Here is a 16,838-nt window from a genome sequence, read left to right as displayed (position 1 = left end):
ACAGTGGTGAAGTTCAGCTTCAATTGAAGTCAATGGGAGATGATTTAGGGGTTGATCCACTGCAGTCAAACTAGACGCTCATTGGATAAATGCTCGGTTATGACGCACTTAGTCCCGCCCATCGGACGCCGGGCTTCACAGGAGGTCTATGGAGCAGTGGGCTGGATCTGTCTGTTCCGGACGCTGGAATAATGGATGATGATTGGATGATCTGTCTCAGGCTAATTCAATTTTGATTGACAGCGAAATGAGCCAATCAGAGAGTATGACGTTGTAAGCACACAGGCGGGTTTTCAAATATTTCAGTCCGTTGCTCTGTGTTGACACGGAGACTTAGCTGATCCTCTCATAGCGAATTAACTTCTGACAAACCTAGTGTCTGTTTTTGGTGTTTGTGGAGACTGTTACTGCTTGTGTTGTGAGACTTTTGACCAAACACTCACACTCCAGCGCGCAGCAGCTACGCGCGTGCGTGCGTGATAATCTACAAATAGTTGTTGACAACAAAATGTGAATTCTACTAGAATTCACATTTAAATAAACAGATACATTTTCTGAAGTAGGCAGAAAATGAGCTTCCCCTGCATGAAAGACCAGCAGCCGCCACTGGTCAGAACCTGTCGGAGGTTGGAGAGAATACCCCATTTGCTCCAAATGGTCCTATCAACAAGCAGCCTGCTGCTATCAATGCTTATGAGTTTATCTAAAACCATTAGTGTGAGGTTTTTGAGTTAAAATCTTCGTGAAGTGCTCTTAAACTGATGTTATTGATGGTTTTTTTTTTTTTTTTTTTTTTTTTTTGTATGGTGTGATATTATGATTTTTGATTGATTTTAAGTTGAGATTTTTGGTATGTTTTTCCTGCCTTTCAGATCATAAACAGGGGGGAATGTTATTAAAATTATATTCTGTGTTTTAGTAAATCTCAAAGTTCACGATGAGTTGCACAGTGTTTTATGATCTTTCAGAGTCCAAGGCTATGGTTTGAAAAACATCTTACCTAACGTCTTTATCACACCTGAAACCACAACTGTTTGCATTTCTCACATATATCAAGATCTGTATTAAGCAAGTTTTGTACTCATTAACTAGTCACTGATAGACCTAATCATGTTTTCATTTATGACTCTGGGATGGTCCGAAAATCGAAGGATGTCTACCAGCTATATAATCACAATGTTGAACTCATATGTTAGGACAAACTTTCTGACATCAACTCAGGTTGTATTCTTTTGTCCTCCTTGATTTACCTGTTAAATAAATCAAGTTATTATTGCAACTTAGAAGGCATATCTCTCATTTTTCCTCTGTGTGACTCTTTTGGGTTTTTTTAAGGTACAAGCTTAAAAATAATTCCACTAACACCCTGCCTTCTTGGATTTAACTGCCCAGATGAACGAGCTGGTTCTGGCTGGCACAAGACTGACACCCCACCCTTTACCCCACCATGGTCAATCTGCACCACCCATCCCTCCTCGACGATACCAGGCTCAGGATCACTCTTCTCCTCAGGCCAGCTGTTTTCATCTTAGAGCGACACAGGTCTGATGTGTGCTGGGTCCGGACTGCAATAGCTCTATTTTTAGGAACAACCAGAAAAAGTCAGGGCCTTATGGAGTTAATGCAGCTTCTTTAATTCCTGTGGTGACAGGTAACACAGGTAAAACTGTGAAATTAAAGAAAAGCAAAAAGCTTTATAGAGATAAAAATTTGACTCCTATAACATGTCATCCAAAAAGTCCACCAGTGTCTCCAGTAAAGTTTTTAAAATTAGCTCTTCTTAATGTTAGATCTCTTGTTAACAAGTCACTAATAATTAATGATTTTATTTTGACACATCACTTGGACTTTTTATTTCTTAATGAAACATGGTTGAATGATGGTATCAGTAATACTATTCTCAATGAAAGTTCACCACAAGACTTTATTTATTTAAATAAGTGTCGTACTTGCAGGAAAGGTGGTGGAGTTGCTGCCATTTTTAAATCAATATTTCAGTGCAAAGAAATAACATTTGGTGATTTTATCTCCTTTGAATATATGTCATTCTTACTGAAGGGTGATTCAAGAGTTCTGTTTTTAGTCGTTTATAGACCCCCAAAATATTCTGGAGAATTCATGGATGAGTTCGCTGAACTGCTGTCAGTTGTATGCACTGAATACAACTTTTTAATAATAACAGGTGACTTTAATATTCATGAAGACAATAACATGGACAATACTGCCAAAGAACTGTATGCTTTAATGGATACTTTTGGTCTTACACAACATGTGACTGGTCCGACACACACTCAAGGTCACACTTTGGATCTGGTTATCTCTAAAGGTGTTGATATCTCTGCTGTTGATGTAAGAGACTTAGCTCTATCTGATCATTTCTGTGTCTTTTTTGACCTAGAGACTGTAACATCTGTTCCCCCTAGTTATGTGTGTTTAAAGAAAAGGTACATAAATGAGAACACAAGTGCACAGTTTATGGAAGCCATAGCAATGACACCAACATTGAGTGCTGAGACAGTTGATGATCTTCTGGATGAGTATAATAGAAACGTCTGTAATGTCATAGATGTGGTGGCTCCAATCAAAACTAAGAGAAAACCAAACACACAGAAAACACCTTGGAGGAGGACTGAGATAATGCAGAATTTGAAATCTGACTGTAGAAGAGCTGAGCGTAAATGGAGATCAACAAAACTCCAAATTCATCTAGAACTGTACAAAATAAGTCTGCGAAAATTCAATGATGGCTTGTTCAAAGCAAGGCAGCAATACTTTTCTGAAATTATTGCCAAAAATGTCAACAACTCTCGCACGTTGTTTTCTGTAATTGAAAAGCTCACAACCCCCCCAGATCAGATAGCCCCTGAATTACTGTCAGCTGGAAAATGCAATGAATTTGCTGTATATTTCAATGAAAAAATACAATCAATAAGGTCAAACATCAGAACAAACCAGCAAAATCACAAAAAGCTTGAACAGCTTCAACCACTGAGGGATGAGTCAACTACAATGTTAGAGTTTATTACAGTGAACCCAAAAACAATAGAGGAGACTGTTCAGCAGCTGAATCCATCAACGTGTTGCCTTGACACAATACCCTCAAACTTCTTTAAAACTGTTGTAAAGTCAATTGTCACTGATTTGTGTCAGATAATTAACTGCTCATTCCAATCAGGCACCGTACCAAAATCCCTGAAAGTAGCTGCTGTGAAACTGCTGTTAAAAAAGAGAACACTGGATGCCTCTATACTGGCTAACTATAGACCAATCAGCAACCTTCCATTCATGGCCAAGATCATTGAGAAGGTGGTCTTCAACCAACTGAGTCAATTCTTATCATTCAACAAAATATTTGATAAATTTCAGTCAGGTTTTCGTTCTCATCACAGCACTGAAACTGCTCTTATCAAAGTGATCAATGACATAAGGTTGAACACTGATTCAGGAAAAGTATCTGTTCTCATTCTGTTGGATCTAAGTGCTGCATTTGACACTGTAGATCATACAATTTTGTTGCACAGATTGCAAACATGGGTTGGACTAAATGGAAAAGTAATGCAATGGTTTAAGTCATACTTGGAGGAGCGAAGCTATTTTGTAAGCATTGGAAACTTTGAATCTGACAGATTACCAATGTCCTGTGGGGTTCCTCAGGGATCTGTTCTTGGACCCCTTCTGTTTAACCTTTACATGCTTCCTTTAGGACAAATTTTACAGAACTGTAAGGTTGATTATCAGAGCTACACAGATGACACACAACTATATCTATCACTGAACCCAGATGACTATGGTCCCATTGAGGTGTTGTGTGACTGTTTAGAAAAAGTAAACTGCTGGATGAGTGAAAACTTCCTTCAACTAAACCATGACAAGACGGAGGTGATTGTCTTTGGTAACAAGGAAAAGAGGACTGCTATCAGCAATTATCTTGAGTCTCGATCTTTAAAAGCTAAAGACCAAGTCAAAAACCTTGGTGTTCTGATTGACTCAGATCTTACATTCAGCAGTCAGATCAAATCTATCACAAAAACAGCCTTCTACCACCTAAAGAACATCTCCAGAGTGAAAGGTTTAATGGCTCAGAAAGATCAGGAGAAACTGGTCCATGCTTTTATCTCCAGCAGACTGGACTATTGTAATGGTCTTCTGACAGGAATCCCCCAAAAGAGCATCAAACAGCTACAGCTGGTTCAGAACGCTGCAGCTCGGGTCTTAACCAGAACAAAGAGGTCAGAGCACATTACTCCAGTTTTAAAGTCTTTTCACTGGCTCCCAGTCAGCCTCAGAGGAGACTTTAAAGTTCTGCTGCTGGTGTATAAATCTGTGAATGGGTTTGGTCCAGAATACATCAGTGACATGTTAGTCAGGTATGAACCCAGCAGGTCTCTCAGATCTATGGACACAGATCAGATAGTGGAGCCCAGAGTTCACAGTAAACATGGTGATGCTGCTTTTAGTTGTTATGCTGCAAAGAAGTGGAACAAACTGCCAGCGGAGCTGAAGTCAGCATCCAATGTGAACATTTTTAAATCAAAGTTAAAGGCACTTTTTTTCTCTACTGCGTATGATTGAGAGAGAGATTTTTTGTCATGTTGTTGATGTAATGATGATTTTACTGATGATTTTAATTGATTTTACTGATGATTTTAAATGTTCTTATTGATTTTACTGATGATTTTAAATGTTTTATTTTTGACATACAGTATATTTCAGAGGAAACATTAAGGACAACTGGACATCTTCCTTAATCTTAGTTTATTGCCTTGATTAACAAGCTGGACAATAGTCATTAAGTTTGTTAAAACCTTCCTTTCAAGCAGCTAAAAAACAGCAAACAAACAAAAGCTTCATAACACAGGAGAAACTCAATACAGTTTAAATCTTTAAAACTAACATTAGTGGAAACATTAAGGGCCCTTTAAAAAAAAATATCTCCATAGACACTATTAAGTTGGTTAAGAAAAGACCAAACACACAAATTCAAGTTAAAAACCATGCACTTTATTTACAGTAGAAAATATTTACAATATAAACAGCACAATGAGTCAGTAAAAACATGAGAATGAGTGTGTGAGGTGTACATCAGTGTAAGTGGTGTGAAGCAGTGTGAGCAGTATGATGGGTATGCAACGAGGGTCAGAAGTGGGAGGTTGTCTACAACCTGGCACAACTGTGTCTGTGTGGACATCCTACCATTGCAAGCCCATTGGTGCTATGTGTAGATGGTGGATTGTGTATAATATATAATATAATCCCTAAAACCCACTCATTCTCATGTTTTGCTGCAGAGACTGGAAAGGTGTACATCAGTCTAAGTGGTATGAATGGTTTACAACCCCAGGGCCAAAGTGCCTATGGCCCAGCACAACGTGTTCAGGAGAGCCAAGCCAGGTTTTCACCCTCCCCACCAAAAGAACTCTAGTTCACACCGTAGTCAAACAACAGTTCCTCGTTCACTTCGATGTGTTTGGATGCAATAAAGAGGATTACATCCTTTTCCTCCCCATCTATGTCCACAGTGTACAGTCTGGTCTTCAGGTTTGCACCCTCCCCAGCGTGGTTGATGTGCCGGCCAACAGTCTGCATTTCGGGGTGGCATTCACAGTATTCTTTTTGTGCATCCATGCACATGCAACGCCCTCTCTTGTCCTTGTAAAAGAACATGTACCCAGTTTCCTCCTCACTGGTGTTCACGTGTATTTCCTTTCCCTCCTTGGCTGTGATGGCCCGTCCGTGGTAATCACAGATCACCTCACCAACCTGGAACCTGCGTGTTGCAACCACGACCTTCCCCTTGCCTTCAACGTCAGTGACGAGAAGTCCTTTCCACTTCTGCGTCCTCATCATCTTCCGGATCTGGCTGGAGTCCATCACAGTGTCCTCAGATCCAGAGGGCTTCCACTCCTTGACGATGCGGGCAGCGGAGGGGATGTTGCTCTTCCACCCCTGCTTGGTAAGCCAGGAGGCCACACGGCTCTCTGCCGGGAGACGGCGGGAGAAGTGTGCTGTCAAGGAGATAGGGTAATGTTAGACAGGAAGAGTATAAGTGAAAGCTATTCATTAATTAAAAATCTCACCGAGAACGTGCTGCTTGCGCAGTTTCATCTGGGCCTTCAACCATCTCTCATACAGGACCCGTTGGTCGTCAGCGGAGAACTTCTTGCGCTCAGCCTTGCTCGGCACAACCCCATCCAGAGTCACCGGGTGACTTTCCACAAGTCTGTTGTACGCTGCCTGGACATCCATTTGCACATTACCTTGTGCAGAATGAGCGGCACCACGGACACGACCATGGCCAGCACTGGTACCCTCACCAGCAGATTCAGCACTATAGAGAAAAATAAAAAAGAATTAAGGTTATTATAGAACAGGTATAAGATTAGATGTTTTTAATCGTGTTGATAAATGTGGAAACATGCTTACCCCGAATCACTAGCTAGCTTAGCTAACACATGAGAGGCCAACCCAACGTTGTCCGGCTGCATCATGCGATAATGCTTCTCAGCTGTTGCAGTTGAATGGGTCAGGTAGTCAGCAACCAGGGACTTCTCGACCTCTGTCAGAGTCTTAGTTGCTGTCTCAAAGACACGACGTGCTGTCTGGCTGGTCACTGGCTTAAGTTTGTATCTAAAATCAGAGTTTAAACAGTTTATTAAAATGAGATGTATAAACACTTCTTATCTGGGGCATAAGACAGCTATGAGTAGAAGTCTATATGAGGTGAAATTAATCATGGTGGTTTGCTTACTTGCTGTGCAGACGGTTCAGGTCATTGGAAGCATTGGAGATGGGCATCCCCGTCGTGGAGACGAAGAATCGCTCTTCTTCCTCTGTGTCGTCTCTCTTCCGCTTCTTGGAGTTGAGGAGTTGGGGCCGCACCCTGGTGTAATATGTATCAAACCACTGTTGACAGAGGAAAATAGCAATAAAGATTAAGTTCTGCTTTGAATAGGTTGTCATTGGAAACTTGAACTTTGAACTTGAACCTACCATCTCCTCTTCCTGAGACAGGGCAAATGTGGCCACCTGCTGAGCTGCCTTCACGCCGATGACAGCGTTGCCACGTGAGTCCGATACTCTTAAAACCCACTCCTTTACCTGCAAATCAAGGATAGCATATTGTTTGGTTACAAAATGTCAAAAGATATTAGAACCAATTAAGACAAAAAAGAGCACAATAATACTCACAGTCATGTGCTCAACCACACCAGGTCTCTGGAGGTGTCTTAGGATCACCACTGCCTGTAGATAGTTTACCACAAAGCTGCACTCTGCCATCACCAGCACAGCGTTCTTATCTTTGAAGACCTTCCCGATAACGGCCAGGAAGTCCTTCTTGGCCACCCTCAGCACTGTCCAGCATTCTGCTGGTGTCAGACTCTCCGGTGCAGTCAACAGGGAGTGCCTATGAGGAAAATAATAAAATGAATGATCATAACATTATCAGACACATTGCTCACTTATCTGTTCTGTATTCCAATTCACTGATATAATAGTTCAACGTACCTCCTCTGGGTGATCTCTTTGCTCACTTGCTTTGAGCAAACCTTCTGGCGCAACCCAATGAACTCCATAAAGCCCTTGCACTGCGCATGGAGCTCTGCATCATCACGACTGAGGCTGGTGTTCACAGTGTGGAAATAAAGGAATCTGTTGGAGGAAGTGCAAGGATTGTAAGTATTTACATGTACTGAAGCAAAATACCACCATTGTCTACAAAAGTGTTGATATTATGTGGAAAAACTAAAAAAAATGCTATTAACCTTTTCAAGCTCTTCAAGTAGTTCAGCTGTGTTTGTTTTGACAGCTTTGCATCACTGAGCTCACACATGTAGGCCCTGAGCTTCTCTCTCTCCATGACAAACCGCAGGGATGGTGTCTGTGGGTCAGCGTAGTAGAGGTACCTTGATACATTGTCCACCTAAAAAAAGAAAACATGTTACATGACATTCTGATATTTGGATGCTTTTGGATAACTTTAGCAGATTTTTAACACTATGGGACTAATTTTGTCAATTGTGAAACATTATTAGAATTATTGTGTTTTCACTCATTTCGCTAAAGTCAGCACATATGATGTTTTCACAGCTTGAGTGAAAATGTAAGACCATGGCATTACGGCTGTAACTTTGCAACATAATAATAATAATAATAATAATAATAATAATAATAATAATAATAATAATAATAATAATAACAACATGAGATTATATAATATTTTGTATTTTATTTTTTTCATTAAACTGTTGTTTAAAGAGAAAAACATGTTAAATGACATTCTGATATTGGGACTATATATATATATACAGTATATATCTATTTCATGGTAGTCCTCACCTCCTGTTTAAAGTTCTCGTTGCAGAGCTCCTTCTCCAGGTATGTGGCAAAGTCCTTTAGCAGAGGATGGTCCAGGGAGTGCTTCTGGTAGAGGCCTTTGTCTGCCATCAGCTTCCTGTTCTTTCTCTGCCACTGCACGTCTGGGACACTGTATTTTGGGAAATGCATTTTGTTAAAAAGACCTGTTATGTTCCAGGTTGAAGAGACACAAGCAGGAAGATGATTCTTCTTGTAGTTCATATATCAAAGGAAACAAAGATGAAGGTGGGACTCACCATTGAAAGGTCTCTCCACTGCTCACAGAAGCAATGTCAGATGCAGGTTCGCTCTCCTCAGGCTCAGCACTCTGTGGTTGCTGTGTGGTTGATGGACCTGGAACTGGGTCGGGCAGAGTTGGAGGGATATCAGTCACTACCATGTGGTGACGCTGCAACTCCTCAATCATCCTATCAATGACAAAGAGGAAGAAAGAGAAATGTTATCCAGTGGACCTGAATAAGGTACGCATTGTTATGCACTATTTTTATCTTTCATTAAAAGCACTCTGTGTAAAATGATGTACACTATGTTTACTAGAGAGGAAACATGAACAATGGCTCTTCCACCCACCTTTTGAGGGGATTTGCATCAGCCATGATCTGGCAAAGTCGGCCGTAGTTAAAGATTCTGCCAGATACCAGGAGTTCGTGGGCCTCTTTCTTGGCCTTCTCCACCACTGCATTAATGGCTTCAGGTGTAGCATTCTTCATGCAGGTACGGCGGAGATGAACGGACAGGGATTCGTTTGTTTTCAAGCAAACGGGGCAGAGGAGATAGTGTCTGTTGGGTTTCCTGAAAAGAGAAAGATACACTCAATGATTTCATTTCAACTGAGAGCAGATCTGTGTGAGAAGCCACAATACTCATGCTAATGTACACTAATATTGACTAAATAATATTATTAACACTATTTCAAATTCAACATTTAAAGTAACATTGTTTCTTGTGTGTGAGACGGTCAAAGGGTTGACCTTTTATTTTGAAATAATTTCCTGCTAATTCTTGTTTCCTGGTGGTCTCCCTTCTTTGTTGCTACTCCTCAAGCCAGAGTAATAACATGTGTTATATTGATTCACTTACTTTGAGGAAGACATGTCTGGGAGATGACTCTGAGACAGGAGTAAACCTAAAAAGAGACAAATATGATTAGCTTCACAAGTCCAGGAGGAAAAATGTGTTTCCTGAGCAGAATGTGGGATGGAAAGGTTAATGTTAGAGGAATAATACAACTGAGAAAGAAAGTGTGAGAGTAGCAGAGAACAAGAAGAACTATTAAAAATAGCTTTGGTTCTGGTGGATCTTCAGCTGGTCAATCCAAGCAGCAGAGATAACTGATAACTGTTTGTTACTGAAACAATGATTCTAGGGTGTGATGTGGGAGGGGCCTAAAGGTGTTCTCTCACCTCATCAATTCTAACAAAAGGAGGAGAGACCTGTTTTTAATCCCATCAACTAAAAGAATAACTTTAAAACAGCAAAAAATCATTTAAATCAGTAGTTTTAATCTTAGTGTTTATTTCATTTACCTGTAAATTGTTTATCTTTGTTATAATAAAGTCATATATTTAATTTGTTTCATTTAAACTCATAAAATACAACAATAAAGTCATATATACAATTTGTTACATTTAAACTCATTAAACAACAATAAAGTCATATATTTAATTTGTTACATTTAAACTCATTAAATACAACAATAAAGTCATATATTTAATTTGTTACATTTAAACTCATAAAATACAACAAAAAACGGCAAAAAGACATTTAAATCAATAGTTTTAATCTTAGTGTTTATTTCATTTACCTGTAAATTGTTTATCTTTGTTATAATAAAGTCATATATTTAATTTGTTACATTTAAACTCATAAAATACAACAATAAAGTCATATATTTAATTTGTTACATTTAAACTCATAAAATACAACAATAAAGTCATATATTTAATTTGTTACATTTTAACTCATAAAATACAACAAAAAACGGCAAAAAAAACATTTAAATCAATAGTTTTAATCTTAGTGTTTATTTCATTTACCTGTAAATTGTTTATCTTCGTTATAATAAAGTCATATATTTAATTTGTTACATTTAAACTCATAAAATACAACAATAAAGTCATATATTCAATTTGTTACATTTAAACTCATTAAACAACAATAAAGTCATATATTTAATTTGTTACATTTAAACTCATTAAATACAACAAAAAATGGCCAAAAAACATTTAAATCAATAGTTTTAATCTTAGTGTTTATTTCATTTACCTGTAAATTGTTTATCTTTGTTATAATAAAGTCATATATTTAATTTGTTACATTTAAACTCAAAAAATACAACAATAGTCATATATTTAATTTGTTACATTTTAACTCATAAAATACAACAAAAAATGGCAAAAAAAACATTTAAATCAGTAGTTTTAATCTTAGTGTTTATTTCATTTACCTGTAAATTGTTTATATTTGTTATAATAAAGTCATATATTTAATTTGTTACATTTAAACTCATTAAACAACAATAAAGTCATATAATTAATTTGTTACATTTAAACACATAAAATACAACAATAAAGTCATATATTTAATTTGTTACATTTAAACTCATTAAATACAACAAAAAATGGCAAAAAAACATTTAAATCAATAGTTTTAATCTTAGTGTTTATTTCATTTACCTGTAAATTGTTTATCTTTGTTATAATAAAGTCATATAATTAATTTGTTACATTTAAACTCATAAAATACAACAATAAAGTCATATATTTAATTTGTTACATTTAAACTCATAAAATACAACAATAAAGTCATATATTCAATTTATTACATTTAAACTCATAAAATACAACAAAAAACGGCAAAAAAAGCAAAATAAAATATTTACCCCAACTGGTAAAACATCACATGAGCTGATAATAGCAAAATAAGTAAAAACACAGTCCAAGAATCAAAAGTCTTACCTTGTTCAATCTGTATCCAGAGCAGCAGCAGGAGAAGAAGTGAAGCCTGCAGGAACAGAAGAGAATGAATGTTTGCTACTGAAACAATGATTCTAGGGTGTGATGTGGGAGGGGCCTAAAGGTGTTCTCTCACCTCATCAATTCTAACAAAAGGAGGAGAGACCTGTTTTTAATCCCATCAACTAAAAGAATAACTTCATAGCAGCAAAAAAAAACATTTAAATCAGTAGTTTTAATCTTAGTGTTTATTTCATTTACCTGTAAATTGTTTATCTTTGTTATAATAAAGTCATATATTTAATTTGTTACATTTAAACTCATAAAATACAACAATAAAGTCATATATTTAATTTGTTACATTTAAACTCATATAATAAAACACAAAATGGCAAAAAAAAACATTTAAATCAATAGTTTTAATCTTAGTGTTTATTTCATTTACCTGTAAATTGTTTATCTTTGTTCTAATAAAGTCTTATATTTAATTTGTTACATTTAAACTCATTAAATACAACAAAAAATGGCAAAAAAACATTTAAATCAATAGTTTTAATCTTAGTGTTTATTTCATTTACCTGTAAATTTTTTATCTTTGATATAATAAAGTCATATATTTAATTTGTTACATTTAAACTCATAAAATACAACAAAAAATGGCAAAAAAACCATTTAAATCAATAGTTTTAATCTTAGTGTTTATTTCATTTACCTGTAAATTGTTTATCTTAGTTATAATAAAGTCATATATTTAATTTGTTACATTTAAACTCATTAAACAACAATAAAGTCATATATTTAATTTGTTACATTTAAACTCATTAAATACAACAATAAAGTCATATATTTAATTTGTTACATTTAAACTCATAAAATACAACAAAAAACGGCAAAAAAACATTTAAATCAGTAGTTTTAATCTTAGTGTTTATTTCATTTACCTGTAAATTGATTATCTTTGTTTTAATAAAGTCATATATTTAATTTGTTACATTTAAACTCATAAAATACAACAATAAAGTCATATATTTAATTTGTTACATTTAAACTCATAAAATACAACAATAAAGTCATATATTTATTTTTTACATTTAAACTCATAAAATACAACAATAAAGTCATATATACAATTTGTTACATTTAAACTCATTAAACAACAATAAAGTCATATATTTAATTTGTTACATTTAAACTCATTAAATACAACAATAAAGTCATATATTTAATTTGTTACATTTAAAATCATAAAATACAACAAAAAACGGCAAAGAAACATTTAAATCAGTAGTTTTAATCTTAGTGTTTATTTCATTTACCTGTAAATTTTTTATCTTTGTTATAATAAAGTCATATATTTAATTTGTTACATTTAAACTCATAAAATACAACAATAAAGTCATATATTTAATTTGTTACATTTAAACTCATAAAATACAACAATAAAGTCATATATTTAATTTGTTACATTTAAACTCATAAAATACACCAATAAAGTCATATTTTTAATTTGTTACATTTTAACTCATAAAATACAACAAAAAATGGCAAAAAAAACATTTAAATCAATAGTTTTAATCTTAGTGTTTATTTCATTTACCTGTAAATTGTTTATCTTTGTTATAATAAAGTCATATATTTAATTTGTTACATTTAAACTCATTAAATACAACAATAAAGTCATATATTTAATTTGTTACATTTAAACTCATAAAATACAACAAAAAACGGCAAAAAGACATTTAAATCAATAGTTTTAATCTTAGTGTTTATTTCATTTACCTGTAAATTGTTTATCTTTGTTATAATAAAGTCATATATTTAATTTGTTACATTTAAACTCATAAAATACAACAATAAAGTCATATATTTAATTTGTTACATTTAAACTCATAAAATACAACAATAAAGTCATATATTTAATTTGTTACATTTAAACTCATTAAACATCAATAAAGTCATATATTTAATTTGTTACATTTAAACTCATTAAATACAACAATAAAGTCATATATTTAATTTGTTACATTTAAACTCATAAAATACAACAAAAAACGGCAAAAAAAGCAATATAAAATATTTACTCAAACTGGTAAAACATCACATGAGCTGATAATAGCAAAATAAGTAAAAACACAGTCCAAGAATCAAAAGTCTTACCTTGTTCAATCTGTATCCAGAGCAGCAGCAGCAGCAGGAGAAGAAGTGAAGCCTGCAGGAACAGAAGAGAATGAATGTTTGCTACTGAAACAATGATTCTAGGGTGTGATGTGGGAGGGGCCTAAAGGTGTTCTCTCACCTCATCAATTCTAACAAAAGGAGGAGAGACCTGTTTTTAATCCCATCAACTAAAAGAATAACTTCATAGCAGCAAAAAAACATTTAAATCAGTAGTTTTAATCTTAGTGTTTATTTCATTTGCCTGTATATTGTTTATCTTTGTTATAATAAAGTCATATATTTAATTTGTTACATTTAAACTCATTAAACATCAATAAAGTCACATATTTAATTTGTTACATTTAAACTCATAAAATACAACAATAAAGTCATATATTTAATTTATTACATTTAAACTCATAAAATACAACAAAAAATGGCAAAAAAACATTTAAATCAATAGTTTTAATCTTAGTGTTTATTTCATTTACCTGTAAATTGTTTATCTTTGTTATAATAAAGTCATATATTTAATTTGTTACATTTAAACTCATAAAATACAACAATAAAGTCATATATTTAATTTGTTACATTTAAACTCATTAAACATCAATAAAGTCATATATTTAATTTGTTACATTTAAACTCATTAAATACAACAATAAAGTCATATATTTAATTTGTTACATTTAAACTCATAAAATACAACAATAAAGTCATATATTTAATTTGTTACATTTAAACTCATAAAATACAACAATAAAGTCATATTTTTAATTTGTTACATTTAAACTCATAAAATACAACAATAAAGTCATATATTCAATTTGTTACATTTAAACTCATAAAATACAACAATAAAGTCATATATTTAATTTGTTACATTTAAACTCATTAAAAACAACAATCAAGTCATATATTTAATTTGTTACATTTAAACTCATAAAATACAACAATAAAGTCATATATTTAATTTGTTACATCTTAACTCATAAAATACAACAAAAAATGGCAAAAAAACATTTAAATCAATAGTTTTAATCTTAGTGTTTATTTCATTTACCTGTAAATTGTTTATCTTTGTTATAATAAAGTCATATATTTAATTTGTTACATTTAAACTCATAAAATACAACAATAAAGTCATATATTTAATTTGTTACATTTAACACTAGAAGTCCCATAGAGGGGTCAAATGAACTTTTTACCTATAAAACCCAGAGAGGGGTCATTCGACCCACAGGATTTGAGCTAAAGTCTGTCCTCAGCTGCTTTTGTTATGTCAATGAGGCAGTAAGTGTCGCACCACAGGAGGGGCCCTGCATCCTGGGTTCAGGAAGAATTTCAGTTAATATATAGTTATATACAGTTGCATTGATATTTTAACTCTTTTTGGTTTTTTTTTTACATGTGTTAATGGACTATGTAAGAAATATATATTTAAAATTCTCATAAGGTGGAGGCTTTAACCCTCTATTACACAGCAACCTTTTTTCCTGATTTTGTCATTTTTTGTATAACATCTACAATTTTTCTGGTTACTTTTTTATTTTTAAATGCCAACTTTCCAACACAAGCTTCATTCAAAAAGAACACAAAAATTATTTATTTTTAATGACTGTGGTGGAAGCAGTCAGCTATTTATTCCCCACAGCACAAAAGGCTGCATGAAAATAGGCTATTCCTATAGGTATGGAAATGATCTCAGCTCCTCCCTACCCCACCCCAACCTGTGAACATACTCTGAACACATTCTGAACATGCTATGATTTCATCAAACTTCATAAATTCTGATGCACATCAGTGTCTTGACCAGGTTGTGAAGGGATTGTGATAATAAAAAATATATATATAATTTTACACTATGGCCCTTATTATACAGTTTATTGTTGAGAGGCACACCCAGGTTCTTGAAGTGCTCAGTAACAATGTCCTTACTGGATTTGTCTCAGGCCCCATTTACACTACACATTAAATCTGATGTTTTTTTGCCCTCAAGTGACTCTGTTTCTTTCAATGTTTGTAGTCTGTGTTTGTTCTCCCCCAGCATCAAGCAGAACGAGTTAATAAACGGGGCATTGTGACTTTAGCTTCCAGGGCACTTCCCCCTAACATTCCAGACTTCCATTGTTAGAGTCAGGCTGTATATTTGGAGCTGTTCTCATTCTTTCTAGGAGGGCTGTGCAATGAATCGAAATGTGATTACAAGTTCAATTATTACACTAAAAAAAATAACATGATTAAGAAAAATACAATTATTATTATTAAACAATTATCATTAAATGAATAAAATTATCAACCATTTATTTTATTTTATTAGGTTTAAATTATACACATTTTTAATTTACTAAATAAAACACATTTTTACGATTTAGGATAGCTACAAAGAATAAACCATGGCACACGAGAAAAAAATATTATTATTACTAACTTTGAGTTATATAATATAGGACACATCATGTGCATTAAGTGTTTTTTGTGCATTAGTGAACAATCTTGATTTGAACGTTTGAGGTATTTTATTGACGTTTACAGAATATTTTATTTTATATCTTTATTATCTTTATATATACTTTATTCTATATCATTACATTTTTATCACTAAACTCAGTTATTATTATAGAGTGATAGAAATTATGAAAATCTGTATATAATCTCCTGCAATAGATTATTAGTGGCACCACATTGATGCCTATTTCTGTGTTTATAATTTTGTGTTGAAAAAGTTTCTTATTGGATTGCAATGTACCATCTTAGATTACATTTTCACCTTTTTAAAAAGAATTGGTGACTTGAATAATTAAATTCTCTCAGGATTTCATATTGCAGTTGTATAGTGTAAACCAGTGTTAAGCTTGTTTTGTCTTTTACTCCTCTCAGGGACAGCACGTGTGAATGAGTTCTGTAGTATGTCTTGTTTAGGGGAAGGTCTGGATTAGGGCACACTCAGAATGTGTCTAACTGCATTCGTGCTGTTCTGTGAAATGGCAAAAGCACTATACTAAAATGAGCAATTCAATATAAAATAAGCTATAAAATACATATCTCTGATATTTGGACACAGTTATGACAGTGATTTGTTGAAGGTTAGTCATGTATGGGTATATATTTGAAATTATTGCCTTAATTGGATATTCTTTTTCACAGTCCCCCATTCAGGCTGAAGCAGAGGGTCAACTGTTCACCCATTACCCAGTCTCAGCAATTAAAGGTATATCATTCAATATTTGTATTTGTTTCATGGGTTGGGGTAATAGACATAAAATAACACCACTACAGTTGGATTATATATTTTATTGTCCATTTGTTCAAAAATAATCAATTACATTAATTTAAAAAAAAAAAAAAAAT

At 33.8% G+C, this 16,838-nt stretch overlaps 1 protein-coding gene and 1 long non-coding RNA gene across 2 annotated transcripts; both read right to left on the bottom strand.

The window, feature by feature from the left end:
- Positions 1-6,796: 6,796 nt before the first annotated feature.
- Positions 6,797-7,268, bottom strand: LOC114459522 (uncharacterized). Its single transcript, XR_003673384.1, has 3 exons — positions 7,189-7,268; positions 6,991-7,098; positions 6,797-6,903 (listed from the first exon to the last, which is right to left on the bottom strand). It is a non-coding gene; the product is annotated as an uncharacterized LOC114459522 (long non-coding RNA).
- A 26-nt stretch (positions 7,269-7,294) lies between these two features.
- On the bottom strand, positions 7,295-13,512 carry LOC114459524 (uncharacterized). Its single transcript, XM_028441740.1, has 9 exons — positions 13,488-13,512; positions 11,334-11,379; positions 9,457-9,502; positions 8,947-9,168; positions 8,613-8,783; positions 8,338-8,485; positions 7,764-7,921; positions 7,533-7,650; positions 7,295-7,405 (listed from the first exon to the last, which is right to left on the bottom strand). Exons 3-9 carry the CDS (start codon positions 9,468-9,470, stop codon positions 7,295-7,297), a joined length of 942 nt encoding a protein of 313 aa, XP_028297541.1. The 5' UTR covers positions 9,471-9,502; positions 11,334-11,379; positions 13,488-13,512.
- Positions 13,513-16,838: the final 3,326 nt, after the last annotated feature.

Source organism: Gouania willdenowi, unplaced genomic scaffold (genome assembly GCF_900634775.1).
Source record: "Gouania willdenowi unplaced genomic scaffold, fGouWil2.1 scaffold_322_arrow_ctg1, whole genome shotgun sequence".
Classification (NCBI taxonomy): Eukaryota; Metazoa; Chordata; class Actinopteri; order Blenniiformes; family Gobiesocidae; genus Gouania; species Gouania willdenowi.
The sequence above is the reverse complement of the archived record's forward strand: the minus strand, read 5'-3'. Positions and strand labels throughout refer to the sequence as shown.